The sequence below is a fragment of the Culex pipiens genome, chromosome 1, assembly GCF_016801865.2.
Source record: "Culex pipiens pallens isolate TS chromosome 1, TS_CPP_V2, whole genome shotgun sequence".
In the NCBI taxonomy this organism is placed as follows: Eukaryota; Metazoa; Arthropoda; class Insecta; order Diptera; family Culicidae; genus Culex; species Culex pipiens.
Genome location: NC_068937.1, coordinates 3489422 through 3507220, shown reverse-complemented (window position 1 = coordinate 3507220; position 17799 = coordinate 3489422). Strand labels below are relative to the sequence as shown.

General features: G+C 33.5%; 1 protein-coding gene across 2 annotated transcripts in view; it reads right to left on the bottom strand.

Annotated features, from left to right (window-relative positions):
- Positions 1–4615: 4615 nt before the first annotated feature.
- The window catches only part of LOC120432323 (pyrokinin-1 receptor-like), a 42395-nt gene continuing 29211 nt past the window's right edge, over positions 4616–17799 (bottom strand). Inside the window, exons 6-7 of one of the 2 annotated variants that reach the window (XM_039597507.2) lie at positions 13533–13744; positions 4616–5457 (exon numbers count right to left, since the gene is read on the bottom strand). In XM_039597507.2, the coding sequence (XP_039453441.1) occupies positions 4720–5457; positions 13533–13744 (950 nt within the window). In that variant the 3' untranslated portion in view covers positions 4616–4719. The remainder of the gene's footprint in view (positions 5458–13532; positions 13745–17799) is intronic. The other variant, XM_039597508.1, reaches the window with a different exon arrangement.

The following is a 17799-nucleotide window of genomic DNA, read 5'->3' as shown; positions in this document are numbered from 1 at the left end:
GTTTTTTTTGTATTATTTAAAATTAAAATTCCAAAAAAGGATAAAATAGTATTTTCGGGCACTTTGGTTTGTGATTTCGAAATAGTTAATATTTTCAATATTTTTCACTTTTTTACATAGATCAGCTCTGATCAATAGTCACAATGTAAAATCATGAAAGTATCCATTAGGAGAAAAAGACAAAATGCACAGTGATTCAGAGCGCAAAATAAATTGTTAATTTCTAAAAAAATAGCAGTTTTTGGCCAAAGCAAATTTTGTTTGGCATCAGTGTTTGGGCAACATTTGGTTTGTTCGAATGATGGGAAGGTTTTGGGAAATCTAACTACAGCCCAAACTCGATTATCCTAAGGCCTTGGCAAAATTTTAAAAATCGAGATTTTTTTTCATGGTTCGGTAATCCGAAGTCCCATACTAATCTTCGGATAATCGAAACTTTGGATAATCGAAGTATAAGGAATAATTTTTGGATGTTTATCTTTTGAAAAGGTGTTGGCTATGCCTATCCATTAGGGTGCCCAGAATATGGGAATTTTCCTCAAAACCTCGCTCCACAAGCTGAATATTGTTCCTTGGGCTATTTTAGGACTCTGGGCCAAATATGAGCAAATTCGGTCAACATTTACCCATTGATACTCGAAGGTGAAGTTTGTATGGGAAAAATCGAAAAAATGTATGGAAAACCCAATTTTCTTACAGTTTGGTCTCCACGGTGCGCTACTTCCATCCAAATATTTCCAATCGTGAGATTCTTATTGAAAATTTAATGCTTTACAACTTTGTAGAACACACCAAAGCTGTAAAACTTGATCCTGAAAAGTTATTAGCGATTTAAAAAAGTCATTTTTGTATGAAAAACATTTTTTTCACCAACTTTAGGCTCGGATATCAATGGGTTAATCTCAACCAATTTCGCTCAAAATTTGCACAGATGCTTAAAATAACCCAAAAAAACAATTTTTGCTTGTGGAGCAGGGGGTTATTTTTTCTGGGCACCCTACTATCCATGCCACTTTGTCTTAGATATCAATTTTTTTTCACTTTATTTACGAATAATTTTATGAAAAGTATTCATGGGTTTGTTTTTTTTTTTTCATTTAGTTGCATTCGAAAGGGATGATCTAGCACGGCGAATGCTGAATAAAATCTTAAACGCGTTTTTTTTAATTCGAAATATTTTCAATTAAAAATGCAAAAAAAACAATGGTAAAGTGTATGGTTCCATTCAACACAATTTTAAAAATGCCCAACTATTTTTCCATGTTATTTAGCCGCCCGCTAAATCACAATGTGCCCTCAGATTTCACCCAAAGTTAAATAAATATTTATTTATGGTCTTATTTTAATAGTTGAACCATTTGTTTTGGAAAATTCGATTTTTTTTAACTGTTTCAAATATGTTTTAAGCACGAAAAAAAAACTATTTCAGAAATCGTGATTTTCGTAGCATGAATACGCGAATATCGCGATTTTTACGTTACGAATTTATGAACTACGATTATTGGGTATGAATAATCCAGAAGCCCTGATAAATTTTCATGACTTGCCATGACCGATTACACTCGTGAACGTGAATAAAGTTCATGATTCCGTGAAATGTGTTCATCTCGTCGTGAACAAAGTTCATCATTTTATAATAAGAATTCATGATCACGTTTACAAAAAATCAAGATTATTATTATTAAGACCATGACTAACATTCATGAAATCGTGATTTTTTTTTCATGAATTCGTGCATGGAATTAATGAATTCTAGAATCTATATATATATATACAAAATTTCGACGATTTTGTTCGAACGCGAATCAGTTCAATACGGAGCATCCCAAGCAGCACACTTTGTCAGATGAACGTATTTCCTAACTGGTTGTATAACCAATCCGCCTCGTTGTCACAACTTGTTCTACAACTCCTGTGAACTGGAAAAAGCGCACTTTTTTCGGTTGTATAACTTGCCAGAAAAAGATGCAAGTTATCAGAGTAAGTTGTACAAATGTATTTGACAACACTGTGCCATCTAACAAGAGATTCAACGAAAAAAAGGGGCGTGGTTTACGGCTGTGCTGTCAAATCAAAGCGCACACTGGAAAGGAAAGTTAGATTGAAAACAGCTATCTAACCGTCGACTAACTTACATGTAAACAAACGTTTCTTATTAGAATTTTAGTCAACGACGAAGCTAATTAAAAAAGTACGCTTGTTTCTGCAAGATTCTTTTAAAATAATTCGAAATTGAATTTAAAAAAAAGAAAAACAATCATGGCGCGCATGTGATTAGTGTGAAATTCCCTGCATGGAGAACTTTTAAATTTTCCTTTTTTGATGAACTTCCTCTGTCCCAAGATTCGATCCGATGACTTCGACGATTTGTTGTTATCTCCACGGCAGGTCCAGGCGCGCTTTTACATCTCTCCACGGGGCTTCATAGTAAACAAGCTGGCCCAAGCGTCAATAAGAAGGCTGCTGTCTGTTTTGTTAGCTAAAGAACTTAATTCCAACGAAGGCTGTCATTGGAATTGAAGTTATATAAGTTTGTTTCAAATCAGTTTTTATAACTCCATTATGTAACTTTGTTATAACAAACCGTTTCAACTGTCATTTCGATTACCGTACCACGGAGTAATATTGAAAATCGGTATGATTTTGATTTGTTGTTTTCTCTATCATAAACTCTATAAGCTGATAATTTTTGTAGCTTTTACCAGCGATATGTTCACAAATGAATCGGTCAACAATCAAAATTATTGCAATCTTCAATACATAAACATTTTTGAAACTCTAAATTCCTCATGTACAAATTTACACCACCTAACAACACGCATTGTCAAGTTGAATATGTATGTTGAGCATCAGTTATATAATCTATTCTCCGATAACATTTGTGTAACAAAGCGAGAAAACCTAAGGTTATTTATAGAATGGTTGGCCACGCCCATTTTTTAGAAGATGCCGTCACAAGACAATGTTAGATAAGCAGTGAAACAAACAGTGCAATATTGTTTTTATTCAACAAACTGTTTTCGAGTAAAACATTGCAGATGAGGAAACAGCATCTTGGCATATCAGCATTTTGACGTTCAATTACAGCTCATAAAAAGTGTTTTCGAGTGAAATAAAGTGATAAATAGCTCAATAGGAAGTGAGCAAGTAAGTTTCTATCAAAAGTGTTCCAAAATAAATTGTTTTAATAGTGAAAATCAGCAAATTGGATGGAGTTAGGAGCGAGTGCATATTGCCTATGTTGTGTGTAAAAGTTGGAAAAGAGTGAAGTTGACTGTGTCTTTCATCTTTCATTTTTTGAAAATTAATGATTGCAAAACATCTGAACTAGTGTAAAATGCATTTTAAAACACTTTTTCCATGCAAATGCTGAAACTATGGCTTGTTATTTCAATATATTTTTTTGCTATACCACAAAGCGATCACAAGTTTTTGAAACAAATGATCTTCGGAAAACATCAAAATCACGGTCAAATATAAATGATAAAAAAACAGTAAAAAATGATTTTACTTTTTGATTTGAAATTGATTTAGTTGTATCCACCTAAGCATGACCATCTTTGAAAATATTTTTTTTTTTCGTAAGGGGTATGGGAAGTTCAAAAAAAGTTCAACCTTGAACTTATTCTACAGGTAAAACTGAAAATTTTATACAGAAATTCTTTTTTATGTTGGTAAAACTTGAAAACGGCGCAGTTTATCAAAAGTTACACGGATTCTGTAAGCAAATAAGGTAACTCTATGTTGTTGAAATTGTAACATTTAAATATTTCGAAAATCGTCAACTTCCTTTTCTGATTTCGGCAACAATGTTGTCGATTTTGAAAATATTTACAAAGAGAAATCGAAAAAAATATGACCTTGAAAACATTTCAATGCTTACAAATTCTTTCCGTGTGTGAAATACTTTTCGATTCCCAATTTGATTTTTAAAATAAAAATTAGAAGTCAAAATGTTTTTTGACCATGATTTCGATATTTTGCTTCTACAAAAAAAAAAATCCTGATTCCTGGACCACACATAAAATTTGTGTGGAAGCCTTTATGGACGAGTGAATGATTGAAAAATGGCTTCGTTTGGTATGTCAAAGTTCAAGAGGGATACAATATACGAATGTTCATCGTTTATCGAAGGCCTCGAGAATTTCCCAGTTCACAAGTCGCTTTGTTTTGTTAACTACAAATATAATAAAAAGTAAACGTCGAAAAGTTTGTAAGTTTGTTTGATAATTTCTTGTTTTTTTTTCAGAAAATATTTTTTTCTAATTTATTTAACATCCAGAGCTAAAAGTTTTGTTGAACAACAAAAAGCTTTGAGGAAATCATTTTTTTTTTTGTTAAATCGTAAAAGAATTGGGTCCTGAAATCTACATTCAAACTTTGAAGGTTTAGAATTGATTGTTGAATCTTGTTGAATGTTGTTTGTTTAAAAATTAGTATGTACCAGGTTTTTTGCATGATTTCCACTCCAACAAACGGTCCCGTTTCTTCCGTTTTCTTTTAGCAACAGTGAACAAGGAGCAGTAAACTGTGGTAATTTTCCGATTTTAAAACTTTGTGCGAGAGCATGAGCTTTCCCCAGTATCCTGTGCTTTCTGTTTGAGCTTTCATTCGTCGGCCATTTCGGCATGCTATGATTCCGTTCGTCGACTGTTTTGTTGAGCTTTTAGAAGTATGCGTGTGCGTATCTTTTCTCACCCCCCCAACCTTTTTCCCCTTCTAGGGAGTCGTATTGTTCCTCAGCTGGGGATAGTAATCGTATCGACATGGATGCTGCATTTGATAATGATTTTGATGCTGCTGCAAAAGTGGTGGACTCGCTCCGGTCGAGCGCAGTTGATTTGTGGTGGTGGTCTTCGTGCACATTTGGTATTCGTCCTGTTGGCTGCGTTGCCAGGAGCAGCTCATCGTCGTCGTCGATGGCACCAGGACGGAACTAAAATCCTGCAAATATTGACTGTTTTCGGTTTGGTGGTGCTTCTTCTCGGTCCAACGCGTTCGACCGACCAGTTTGGTCCATTTACGAGTGCTGCCGGGGGCGTTGTGTTTGGCTTTTGGACCGGAAGTTGGGCAGCAAGCGTTGGCCGGAACGTTGTCCAGTTGTTTGTGGATTGTGGCCAGTGAGTTACAACACGTGCCGGCCTGCTGCGATGGCTTCGGATGGGTTGGAATTTTCCGGAACGTGACCACCAGCGGACGCTTGAGCCGGGCCAGGTCGGACGTTTCCAGATAGCGGAAGGGTTGTTCCGTCCCGGCCGTGGAATCACTCGACACCGGATCGGGCCCGGTGGTCAGCTCGTTGCCAACGGCCACCGCCACGGACGAGCACGTGGCCACCGAGTGCGAGTTATTGGAATTTGAGCGCAACGAGACATTCCTAGAAAACGAACGCTGTCTTAGTAGATGGTCGTGGCCAGAACGGCGATGGTGCCGGTACAGATAATTCGCGAGGGTGTCCTGGGCCGGACGGCGCAGAGACAGACAGAAGGTGGTCGCCCATGAAAAAAAAGAAAGAAACAAGAGAAAAAGGAAAAGAAGAAGAAGAAAATGAAATTGTAACATTAATTTTGTTCTTCCAATTCCGCGAAGGAGCTGTTTCGGTTGGCGAATTTTAATTTGGAGTGCGACCGTAAAAGAACAAAAAGCGAAATAGACTAAAACATTCAGTAATCTAAACCTGATTTAGAAACACCTTCATGCGAGCGGAAAGATTGAGTTGACGAATTGTGAGAGTAGGAAAGAGAGAGGTGATGAAAAGAAAAGAAAGGTGCTATTTTGGTTCAATTTGAGCACGTGGCTGAATCGTTTCAATTATGAGTTCGACGAAGCGATTGTGGTTCAGTGAGCAATGAAACGGTTTTTTTTGTTTCTAATTTTATCAAGGCTTCCCGGAAGGAGGTTATTGTTTTCTTTCTAAGCTTGTTAGTGATATTTGGATCCCGAACAGGATAATTTGATCCTTGGCAGATTAGGGATTTCAAATTTAGTTCATTTCAGCGAAGGAGGAAAAGTGAGTAGAATTGCAGGAATCTTCATCACAAAAAGTTTCACATCTCTTTCAGCTGAAAAATTGTATAAATTAATTTGTAGGAACAAACAAATGATGCACTCTTAGATCGTAAAAAAAACTAAGAGAGATTCTGCCAACACAAAAATGCAAAACAATTATCGTTGAGAATCAATCTCATAGAATAGCTCCTAAATCACAGACAATCAGACGTAAATCAATGTATCCTTACTATGGCCATCAAATTGTGAATGCTTTTCGCTACGAGCAACTGTCAAACGCTTTCAAACGAGCTGTGGTGAATTCGAATAGGCGGGGTGAGTTTTGTGTTATTCGTGCTCGTTAAAAATACTGATTGAAGGATTTCGAAAATAATACGTCTGGTTGTATGTGCCAATTTCTCAAAATTCTCAAAATAATCAGTATATTCCAGTTAAGAACCATTTTTTTAGCATTCCAATTTTGTGCTAACAAAATATATTTGAGTGTGCGTTCAATCGCAGGAATTAGAAATGAAAAATAAGGAATGAATATTGAGAAAAAAATAAAGATGATGAAATAGAGAAATGAAAAGTGAAAAATGAGATTTGAAAATGAAATGAGAAAGAAACGTAATTATAAAATATAAAAATAAGAAATGATTTTTTTAATTTAGTGGTTTATTTGTAACACCAACGTTTCAACGTTTTTTTCTGATAAATCAGAGAATTTAACGAAAAATGTGAAATGAAATATGGGAAATCAAAAATTAAAGTAAAAAATGTAATATTCAGAGTGTTAAATTAAAACAAGAAACCAAACAGAAAAAAATGCGATTTGAAGACTGAGAAACGAAAAATTTGGAGTGCAAAATAAATAATATGAAATGAAAATAAATGTATAAATGTGGTTCAATAATTAATAAAAGTGGAATAATAAACAAAATTTGGGAAATGATAAAATAAGAATTCAAAAATGGTAAATAAATTAAAAATTTGAAATGAAAAACGAGATTAATAAATAAGAAATATAGAATGAGAAATGAAAAATATAAAGGTAGAAATGAAGAATGAGCAATGATAAATTAAAAGTAGGAAATAATAAAATCAGAAAATGAGAAATTGAAAATGTGAAACTAGCAATCAGGGCTGCGGAGTCGGGTCATACTTCAAGCGACTCCGACTCCGACTCCGACTCCGGCTTTCTGAGTTTAGCCGACTCCGACTCCGACTCCGGCTCCGGCTTTCAGCTCCACCCGACTCCGACTCCGACTCCAACTCCGGCCTACCAACTCTAGCCGACTCCGACTCCGACTCCGACTCCAGCTTTCAACAAATTGTTGGCTCCGACTCCGACTCCGACTCCACATATCTTATAATTTTTTTTTTAATTAGTAAACTGTTATTTTAAAAACGATAAATAGGATTATTCATTTTTCTCAAGGAAAATAAGTTCGAATCACAAAACGGAAAAAAGTTTCTAGGTTACCAGTTTTATACGTTATTAAAACAGAAATAAAAAAAACAGTTTTGGAGGCATTTTTAGAAGAACAATTTTGTAGGTAAATAAGGATTTATTTACATAACCTCAAATTTATCTTTAATTTATTAGAAACTAATAAATTTAAATATTTAATTGCTATTTTTTAAATCAATCATTAAAAGAAACCTAGCCTTAATGATCGATTAACATATAAATTCAATTTGCTCACTTTTAGGCTGACATTTATAAGTAGCACAGTGACTCTCAAAGTCACTTTGGATTTTCAAATATAATTTAAAACGAATATTTTTTTTTAAAACCCCATTGATTTTTATTTGAGACGTACATGGACATCACGCCATGGCTGAAGGAGATTATTATTGTAAATCAATGTACCTGAAAAATTTCTTCGTGGAAAGGACGCATAAGGGGTCCTTTTCAAATATCCGCGACATGAACAATATTTTACCCAGGGATTTTTTATTTATTTTAATTTTAAAATTTTCGATATATTTTAAAGGAGGCGCGCGATACTTCTTGAATCTTCACCTAAAACGAAGCTTTATGAATGATCGTGCGCCTCCGGTAAAATATTTTATAGGTCACAGATATTTCAAAAGGACCCCTTAAGCTAACTTTCAAAAAGATTTTTTAAGGTACATTGATTTGCAATGATAATCACCTTCCGTCATATTTGTGCGGGACATATACGTTATGAAAAAATCTTACCTGTTGAATAATATTTGGAAAATAAATAAAAATCCTATCATTTTTATTAAACATTTTTTTTATTATGTCCTTTGGAACTGAAATCTTGAGATTCGTTCAACGATAATTTGCAATGATATTAAAATAGTTTTCCGAAAGATCGACATTTCCAGATTTCAGTAGAGAAATAGCACGGACGAAGTAATAGTAAACATTGAAATAATCGATATATTTAACATATTCAATTATTATTTCAAAATTGGTTGCAACTTTTTTTATACTTTTTGTCAGTTTCAAATATTTTAAACGTGACACTTTGATTTTTTTGCACTTAGTTATAAACAAAATGCGCATGTTGAGTTCCAAGTAGTAGATTGTTATAATCGTTGATTATTTGATGGAAGAGTTATACTCTCATTAATTTTTTTTTCAGATTTCCAAAAACAGTTATTATAATTTCTAATCTTTTGATGTACCTCGTAACTTTTTTTCCTCAAAAATGATTTACTTAAAACCTCCAAGACATTCGCTTTCGGGGTAAAGTACTTTTTTCAGAATGAACTGAAAAGGTACATAAATATAGGCAAAAGAATGCAGTCAAGAATCAATTAAATATATCTGAATACAAAACCAATATTGTCTATTATTTTTTTAAGTTATGATACTACATACTTGGGTTAGAGAGGATTAAAAGGTTATCATTTAGTGATTATAGTGGAATAAAACAATTAAAGCATTCCAATCACAATAAAAATGCTTCAAAAACATAATGGCATCTGATAAATCTCTTTTTAAAAAATGAAAAAAGTGGCAACGCAGTGCATGCGACAATTAAAGATATAAGAAGTTTTGTGAATTAATCTGCATTGTAACAAATTATGAACAATAATAAAAATAATATTTTTTGTTGAATTTTAGATAACTCCGACTCCGACTCCGACTCCGGGTTATCTAAAATTGTCAGCTCCGACTCCGACTCCGACTCCAGCTCATAAAATTTTGCCGACTCCGACTCCGACTCCGACTCCAGCTGTTCGAGTTTTGACGACTCCGACTCCGACTCCGACTCCGGGTCCCCAAAAAGACCCGACTCCACCGACTCCGGCTCCGACTCCGACTCCGACTCCACAGCCCTGCTAGCAATGAATAATTAAAAATGAGAAATGAGAAATTAAAAATAAGGATTACTTTTTCTAAACAACTAATGTAACCAAATCGGGAATCAAAAAACAAGAAATTAGAAATTAAATATTTTGATAAAAAATGAAAAATGAAAAATTAGAAATTTAAAATAAGAAATTAAAAACTAAAAAATTATAATAAGAAATTAGAAATTAGAAATTAGAAATAAAAAATTAGTAATTTTAAATGAAAATTTAAAAATTCGGAATTAAAAATAAGAAATTTAATATTAGAAAATTAGAAATTTAAAATAAGAAATTTAAAATAAGAATTTTAAAATAAGAAATTTAAAATAAGAAATTTAAAATAAGAAATTTAAAATTAGAAATTTAACATTAGAAATTTAAAATTAGAATTTTAAAATAAGAAATTTAAAATTAGAAATTTAAAATAAGAAATTTAAAATTAGAAATTTAAAATTAGAAATTTAAAATAAGAAATTTAAAATAAGAAATATAAAATTAGAAATTTAAAATTAGAAATTTAAAATTAGAAATTTAAAATTAGAAATTTAAAATTAGAAATTTAAAATTAGAAATTTAAAATTAGAAATTTAAAATTAGAAATTTAAAATTAGAAATTTAAAATTAGAAATTTTAAATTAGAACTTTAAAATTAGAAATTTAAAATTAGAAATTTAAAATTAGAAATTTAAAATTAGAAATTTAAAATTAGAGATTTAAAATTAGAAATTTAAAATTAGAAATTTAAAATGAAAAATTTAAAATTAGAAATTTAAAATTAGAAATTTAAAATTAGAAATTTAAAATAAGAAATTTAAAATTAGAAATTTAAAATAAGAAATTTAAAATTAGAAATTTAAAATAAGAAATTTAAAATTAGAAATTTAAAATTAGAAATTTAAAATTAGAAATTTAAAATTAGAAATTTAAAATTAGAAATTTAAAATTAGAAATTTAAAATTAGAAATTTAAAATTAGAAATTTAAAATTAGAAATTTAAAATTAGAAATTAAAAATGAGCAATTTAAAATCAGAAATTTTAAATTAGAAATTTAAAATTAGAAATTTAAAACTAGAAATTAAAAATTAGAAATTTAAAATTAGAAATTTAAAATTAGAAATTTAAAATAAGAAATTTAAAATTAGAAATTTAAATTCAGAAATTTAAAATTAGAAATTTAAAATTAGAAATTTAAAATTAGAAATTTAAAATTAGAAATTTAAAATTAGAAATTTAAAATTAGAAATTTAAAATTAGAAATTTAAAATTAGAAATTTAAAATTAGAAATTTAAAATTAGAAATTTAAAATTAGACATTTAAAATTAGAAATTTAAAATAAGAAATTTAAAATCAGAATTTTAAATAAGAAATTCAAAATAAGAAATTTAAAATAAGAAATTTAAAATAAGAAATTTAAAATAAGAAATTTAAAATTAGAAATTTAAAATTAGAAATGTAACCTAAGAAATTCAACATCAGAAATTTAAATATAGAATTTTAAAATGAAAAATTTAAAATTTGAAATTTAAAATTAGAAATTTAGAATTGGAAATTTAAAATAAGAAATTTAAAATTAGAAATTTAAAATTAGAAATTTAAAATTAGAAATTTAAAATTAGAAATTTTAAATTAGAACTTTAAAATTAGAAATTTATAATTAGAAATTTAAAATTAGAAATTTAAAATTAGAAATTTAAAATTAGAAATTTAAAATTAGAAATTTAAAATTAGAAATTTAAAATTAGAAAATTAAAATTAGAAATTTAAAATTAGAAATTTAAAATTAGAAATTTAAAATTAGAAATTTAAAATTAGAAATTTAAAATTAGAAATTTAAAATTAGAAATTTAAAATTAGAAATTTAAAATTAGAAATTTAAAATTAGAAATTTAAAATCAGAAATTTAAAATTAGAAATTTAAAATTAGAAATTTAAAATTAGAAATTTAAAATTAGAAATTTAAAATTAGAAATTTAAAATTAGAAATTTAAAATTAGAAATTTAAAATTAGAAATTTAAAATTAGAAATTTAAAATTAGAAATTTAAAATTAGAAATTTAAAATTAGAAATTTAAAATTAGAAATTTAAAATTAGAAATTTAAAATTAGAAATTTAAAATTAGAAATTTAAAATTAGAAATTTAAAATTAGAAATTTAAAATTAGAAATTTAAAATTAGAAATTTAAAATTAGAAATTTAAAATTAGAAATTTAAAATTAGAAATTTAAAATTAGAAATTTAAAATTAGAAATTTAAAATTAGAAATTTAAAATTAGAAATTTAAAATTAGAAATTTAAAATTAGAAATTTAAAATTAGAAATTTAAAATCAGAAATTTAAAATTAGAAATTAAAAATTAGAAATTTAAAATTAGAACTTTAAAATAAGAAATTTGAAAATTGAAATTTAAAATCAGAAATTTCAAATTAGAAATTTAAATTCAGAAATTTAAAATTAGAAATTAAACATTTGAAATTTGAAATCAGAAATTTAAAATAAGGAATTTAATATTAGAAATTTAACATTTGAAATTTAAAACATGAGAAATGAAAAATGAGAAATGGAAACTGGTAAATTAAAAATAAAAATCAAAAAGAAAAATTAGAAATTAAAATTTGGGAAATGATTAATGAGAAATGAAAAAAAAAATAAAAAATAAAAATTTAGTAATTAAGAATGAGAAAGGAAAATTAAACATGATGAATAAAAATGAGAAATTTATAATAAGAAATAAAAAATGAGAAATTTAAATAAAAAATGGGGGAAATTAAATTTAAAAACTGAAAAATGCAAAAAAATTATAATTATAAATTGAAATGAAAAATAAATAATGAAAAAATAAAAATAAGAAATAAAAAATGAGATAAATTGAAAATACGAAAATAATAAATGAGAAATAAGAAATGAGAAATAAAAAAAAGAGAAACTAAAAATAAAAAATTAGAAATTGAAAATGAGAAATAAAAAATGAGCAATAAAAAATGAGAAAAAAATGAAAAATAAAAAGTAAAAAAAAAAAATTAAAAAAATGGGAAATTAAAAATGAGAATTTGAAAGCGATAATTAAAAAAAGAGAAATTAAATATTAGGAATAAAATCTCAGAAATTAAAAAAAAAGAAGTAAAAAAATTTAAATAAAAATTTAAAAATTAAGGGACGAGAATTTAAAAATGAGAGGTCAAAACAAAAAAAAAATTTAGTAATTAAGAATGAGAATGGAAAAATTAAACATGAAGAATAAAAATGAGAAATTTATAATAAGAAATAAAAAATGAGAAATTTAAAGTGACAATTTAAAAATGAGACATTCTAAATGTTAAATAAAATTTCAAAATGGGGGAAATAAAATTTAAAAATTGAAAAATGCGAAAAAATCATAATTATCAATTGAAATGAAAAATAAATAATGAAAAAATAAAAATTAGAAATAAAAAATGAGATAAATTGAATATACGAAAATTATAAATGAGAAATAAAAAATGAGAAATAAAAAAAGAGAAATAAAAAATAAAAAATGAGAAATTGAAAATGAGAAATAAAAAATTAGCAATAAAAAATTAGAAAAAAATGAGAAATAAAAAAGGAAAAAAAAATAAAAAATGAGAATTTAAAAGCGAGTATTAAAAAAAGAGAAATTAAATATTAGGAATAAAATCTCAGAAATTTAAAAAAGAAGAAAAAATATTGAAATAAAAACTTAAAAATTAAGGGACGAGAATTTAAAAAATGAGAGGTCAAAACAAAAAAAAATAGAAATGAATATTAAAAACTGAATCATGAGAAAAATTAAAAGAGATTTGAAAATTAGATTGAAAATGGGAAATAAAAAAATGTAAAATATTTTTTTAAAGCGTGGTAAATGAAGAAAAAGCAAAAATAAGTGTTAATAAGGCAATGAAAAATAACGAAAAAGGAGGAATTAATGCTTAATAAGAAATAAGGGATGAGGGATAAAGAAATCAGGATTGGAGTACAGGAAATGAGTAATAAAGAATTGGTGGCTTGGAACTTGTGAGAAATTAGCACCCAGGAATGAGAAGCAACAAGAATCGATACTGAATTTTTATAAGCCATTCCAGCAACGATTGAGTTTCAGAGAGGTGCGAAAAAGAAGAAATCCAATCCAAAATCACATCAATTTCACGTAATCAAAAATAAAATTATTAAAGCTGGCAACCCTTCCCCCTCCCTTCGATCTTCGCACTCACCTTGAACGCCTCCCGGAACTTGTGGCTCATGATGTTGTACAGCACCGGGTTGATGCAGGTCGAGATGTAGTACAGGATGCCGGAAATGTACGTCAGGATTTCGAACGCGATTTGTATTGCTTCTTGGCCGTTCTGATCGTTGCCGTAGACCGCGAACAGGCGCTGCGCGTGGAAGGGCGCCCAGCACAGGAAGAACGCTATCACCACCGCCACTGGAAAATTGGAGAAATCGAAAGGTGAAATTTGTATATGAAGGTGGAGCTTACAACTTTTGCTGAGGTGTTCCCTAGAAACGTGATGCCAAAAGCCAAACTGCTGCTGTTCTCAGTAAACGTTCTTGAATGCACTTTCCGGAACGCATTTCCGATGAAAATTCGAATCAAATTTATTGCAGCTTGCAGTAGTGGTGCTAGGGCAAATAGGAAGCCGGATCGGATAATGGCTCGTGCTATCACGTTTCTGCGACGCAGTAACGGAAAATATCTGCCAGGATTCAATTTCAAGCACTGTCAAGTTTGTTCCGGGATCAATTTGTTTTTGCTTGTTGAAAGATGATTTTGCCGGTTAAAAATTTGCATTCTTTAAAGGGCTTCAAATTTTATCATTTTTCTGTCAACACAAAATTAGATCGAATCCAATCAAAGCGTCATTCGAAAGTCTAGCTGCACTGGTGTATGTCATCTGCATTGCTATCGATAGCAAAATTAATTAATTGAAACCACAGTCAATCAACTCGTTATGCTATGCCACGAGTGAGAACGTCAGAGGGGGAGGCGTACATAAATAGTGCGTTGGTTAATTTTAGACCTTTGAAGTTTACATTAAGCAGTGCGGTTGAAATTTATGATTGGATTGGACCACGAAAGGCTAAATTGACCGTTTGTCGTGGAATAATTAGATTTTCAACTATTGATTTTATGTGCTTTCAAACGTCCTGAAGTGACGCTTCAAAATAATGTTTAGTTATCGAATCGGAATACAATTATGTCTTTCTCGTTGCTGAACATTAGATGGAATACATGTAAACATGTGTAGAAATAGTCTGATTTATAATATATTTTTAAAATTTATTTTCTTACAAACAAATCCGTAGTTTTTTGTGAGTTTTCAAAGCATTCTTTCAATAGTGACTGTTCGCCATCGCGTCCGTTTCCGAGGCTCTTCAAGCGTAAAATAAAAATTTCTGACAATTGGCAACACTGGTTGCTGCGATTGGCAAACCCCCCGCGCCGCTGTCAAAACGTCAACGGCGAAAAGCAACGGCAACCTGATCGTCAGATTTAGCGCGAACGAAAAGCGCGCGCAAAGAAGGGGAGAAAAAGGAAACCGAACCAAAATTCATTCCGTTCGCAAACTTTGTTCAGTACAGATGTAAATAAATCGGTCGTTTTAGAAATTTGTTAGAGAAAACGAGTGTTTCACTGCCGTGCCAGAACGTGGTTTACAGTCCCGCGAAAATAGAATCAAAATCGTCCCGGGTTGAGGCAATCGGCCGCAACATTTGGTCCATTCGTACCGGACATTTGGACATTCGACGGTCGGATCCGCGAGTGAAGTGTTCAGTGGATTCCGGAAAATCGTGCGAGCGGAAGAATACAACCGGAAAAAGATTTCGAGTGTGTGCTCTGGAAGTGAGAAAAGATCCTTCCGGAAGGCGACTCCGTGGCCTGCAACGGCGGAAACAGTGGCGGCAAGAGCCCGCAAAATAAGTGCCAGAAAGTTTCGTGGAGTGAGTGAGCAGTGAAGAAGCGCAGCGACGCCATTTTGTAGTGGTTCCCACGAGTGGAACAATCCGTAGAGTGCAGGCGGCACAAGCGTTGCTGGTCTGACTCTATGTGGCGGTCGCTCCTGAAGCTGCACACGGAACCGGAAAGCGAAGAAGAAGTTGAGGAGAAGAAACCCGTCGTCGAAGTGCTAGTGCCGTCCCCAGTGAAACCGCTGACGCCGAAGAAGCTGTGGGAGAAAAAGAAGGCAAAGATGGCGGACGGTGAAATCAAGGCGCTTTCGAAGAAGCGAAGCTTGGTGAAGGGAAAGCTCACGCGAGTTTTGCATGCCGTGCAACCAAGCGCCCAGCCAGGTGCCCAAGCAGGCGCCCAACCACGGGAAGCCGACGTGGCCCCGCCGCAGCTGAGAGTCCATCAGCGCAACGTGGAGAAATACTACGGTGAGTGTCACGAAATTCACGACAAGATTTTGGACCTGGTGGAGACAGATGAGGTGTCCAAACAGCAGGAGGAAAAGTGGTTGGAGTTCGAGCAGCTCTACAACCGAACGCTGGTCGCGTTGGAAATGCTGCTGACCGCGCATGAAAGACCTGCCCAGGTTGTGCTTCCGGCTGTCCAAGCCGCACAACAGGTCATTATCCACCAGCAAGCGTTGCGTGCTCCACTCCCAACGTTCGACGGACGTTACGAGAACTGGTCAAAGTTCAAGGCCATGTTCCAGGACTTGATGCGCAATTCGTCCGATTCCGATGCCGTCAAGCTGTACCACCTAGACAAGGCGCTCGTTGGTGAAGCGGAAGGGAAGATCGACCTACGAACCATCCAGGATAATAACTACCGGGGAGCGTGGAAGGAACTGGAGGAGCAGTACGAGAACACGCGGCTGATCATCGATCTCCACATCCAAGGCATCTTGCAGCTGAAAAAGATGGAAAAGCGGTCATCGACGGAGTTGCGAGATGTCGTCGAGCGGTGTTCCAGGCACGTCGAAGGTCTACGCTTCCACAAGCAAGAGCTGTTGGGAGTGTCGGAGCTCATCGTGGTCAACATCCTCGCAGCTGCCCTGGACCGCGAGACACGAGAGCTCTGGGAAGCGACGATTGAGAAGGGTGAGCTACCGACATATCAAGCGACCGTTGACTTCTTGAGGAAGCGATGCCACATTCTCGAGCGATGTGAGCTGTCCGACCCAGAGGCATCTGCTGTCAAGCCGACAGTCTCTAAGATGCCATCTGCCACGAAACCTTCGGTGAATGTGTTCACTGCGGCCACGACCACAATCGAGGTGGTGTGCGAGCTTTGCGGTGGCAACCATCCGAATTACAAGTGCAGTGCCTTCTGTAGCATGTCAGTCCCACAGAGGCTGAAGAAGGTGAGAGAGACACGAGCCTGCTACAACTGCCTGAGAACCGGCCATCTGGTCAGGAAGTGTCCCTCCGAGAGGACGTGTAAGTGTGGAGAGAGGCACCACAACCTACTCCACAAGGACTCACCGAAAGAACAAGCGCCCAAGCCTCCACCAGCCACTGAACAAGCGGCCAATGGTTCCAGCAACGAGAACGCCGACGCCAGCGAGGAGCAGACGACGTCGTGCTGCAACAGCGGGCTGCTGCAAACCTCCCGACCTGTGCTGTTGCAGACAGCAGTCGTTAACGTGGTGGACAAGCACGGTCGACTGCACCCGTGTCGCGCACTCCTGGATTCCGGATCGCAAGCCCACATCCTGTCAGCGGCGATGGCACGTAAGCTCGAGCTACCGCTGACGAAGTGCAACGTGATGCTGATTGGAGCAAACGCCGTCAAGACACCGGCGAGGAGCAGCGTTATCCTGAACCTCTCTTCAAGATACACCAACTTCCGGGATAGCATTTCCTGTCTCATCTCGGAGAAGCCAACTGGGATTATTCCATCCGTGAGAATTGACACGTCTGGATGGAAAATTCCAAGTGGCGTTCGCCTCGCAGATCCGCAGTTCTTCGAACCCAACGACATTGACCTGGTGATTGCGTCCAACTACGTGTGGGATCTGCTGAGGTCGGACAAGGTGAAGCTGCTCAACGGCGCCGTCACGCTCCGAGAGACAGATCTGGGATGGATAGTCACGGGCACCTATGACCCGCTCGACCAGGTGAGTCTTCCTATCGTCCATTCCAATAATGTGCGCCTGGATATCCTGGAAGATGCCTTAGAAGAATTAGTATCAGTTGAAAAGCTGACAGACTCAACACCCCCCTCCGCCGAGAATTTCGACAAGCTTGTCTCACCAACCCACCGCAGCGACGAGAGCAGCCGCTGCGTTATTCAACTTCCGTTCAGAAATACCGTCGACGACCAGTCCCAAGCCTTGAGAAGATTCACCCAGCTTGAACGCAGTCGTTCCGATCCACCTGGCTCGAAATCACAGTACTCTGTCATCACCGACAACCCCGCCTGGGCAGACCCACTGCCAGAATGGATGATGATGGAGTGGCTCGAATGCCCGAGATCGTTGAACGAGCTCAAAGACATCACCACCCCGCTCCGTGGTGTTGAGTCGGACGCCG